Source organism: Mandrillus leucophaeus, unplaced genomic scaffold (assembly GCF_000951045.1).
Source record: "Mandrillus leucophaeus isolate KB7577 unplaced genomic scaffold, Mleu.le_1.0 Scaffold248, whole genome shotgun sequence".
Taxonomy (NCBI): Eukaryota; Metazoa; Chordata; class Mammalia; order Primates; family Cercopithecidae; genus Mandrillus; species Mandrillus leucophaeus.
In genome coordinates, this window is record NW_012102565.1 from 1,634,191 (window position 1) to 1,635,157 (window position 967).

A 967-nucleotide genomic window follows, 5' to 3' on the forward strand; every position below is an offset into this window, starting at 1 on the left:
GAGGGGTTGAGGGGCTGAGGGGCTGAGGGCTGAGGGCTGAAGGATTGAAGGGTTGAGGGAGCTGAGGGCTGAGGGGCTGAGGGGTTGAGATAACTGAGGGCTGAGGGACTGAGAGCTGAGCCGGCTGAGGGCTGAGGGGTTGAAGGGGCTGAGGGGCTGAGGAGCTGAAGGGGCTGAGGGGCTGAGGAGCTGAAGGGGCTGACGGGCTGAAGGAGGGTGAGGGCTGAGGGGCTGAGGGGGGTTGAGGATGCTGAGGGGCTGAGAGAGCTGAGGGCTGAGGGGGCTGAGGGAGGCTGAGGGGCTGAGGAGCTGAGGGAGGCAGAGGGCTGAGGGGCTGAGGGCCTGAGGGCTGAGAGGCTGAAGGCCTGGTTCCATGAGGGCCCCTGAGGGGCTGGAGGAGCTGCTGAAGGCTGAGGCTGGGGTTGGCCTGGAGAAGGGGTGGTCAGCCCGGGGGCTGCAGGTGTCTCCCGAGGCTTCCCTGTGGGTCTTTCCAAGAGCACAGGCCCTGCTCCAGGAGGCTGGGAGTTCTGGCTGCAGGACCTGTCCCACAGTTACCAGGCTCCAGAGGTCGGTCCCAGCGCCTCAGACATCCACTTCCAGCAGGGACAGGGACAGGGACAGCTCGAGGCTGGGATAGCATTAGCCCTGGGCCACGGCGGCGGTTCAGCAGCACATCCCGTGACAGCTCTCGGGGCTGCTCTGTCTCCAGGCGTACTCCCCAGCCCTGCCTAAAGATGAACCCTAAGCCTTCCCCAGTGGCCGGGTAGGAACAAGGCCAGGAGCCCTGTGGAGAGGAACAGGGGACCACTGCGTGGACGGGGCAGGCTGGGGCACAAAGGAACTGCTTCCTCTGGAGAGCGCTTACTCCGAGAGCTCGGGCTTCTATCCTCCGTCGGCGCGCCGGGCCTCTTGTAGTCGGGGCCCCAGCGGGTGAGTGGGGCGCGGGTGGACCTGACCGAGGAGGCGG

General features: G+C 66.5%; 1 protein-coding gene across 1 annotated transcript in view; it reads right to left on the bottom strand.

The window, feature by feature from the left end:
- Positions 1-442: 442 nt before the first annotated feature.
- The window catches only part of MYO1G (myosin IG), a 16,276-nt gene continuing 15,751 nt past the window's right edge, over positions 443-967 (bottom strand). The window contains exon 22 of the mRNA XM_011983288.1: positions 443-784. Within this exon, the coding sequence (XP_011838678.1) occupies positions 443-784 (342 nt within the window). The remainder of the gene's footprint in view (positions 785-967) is intronic.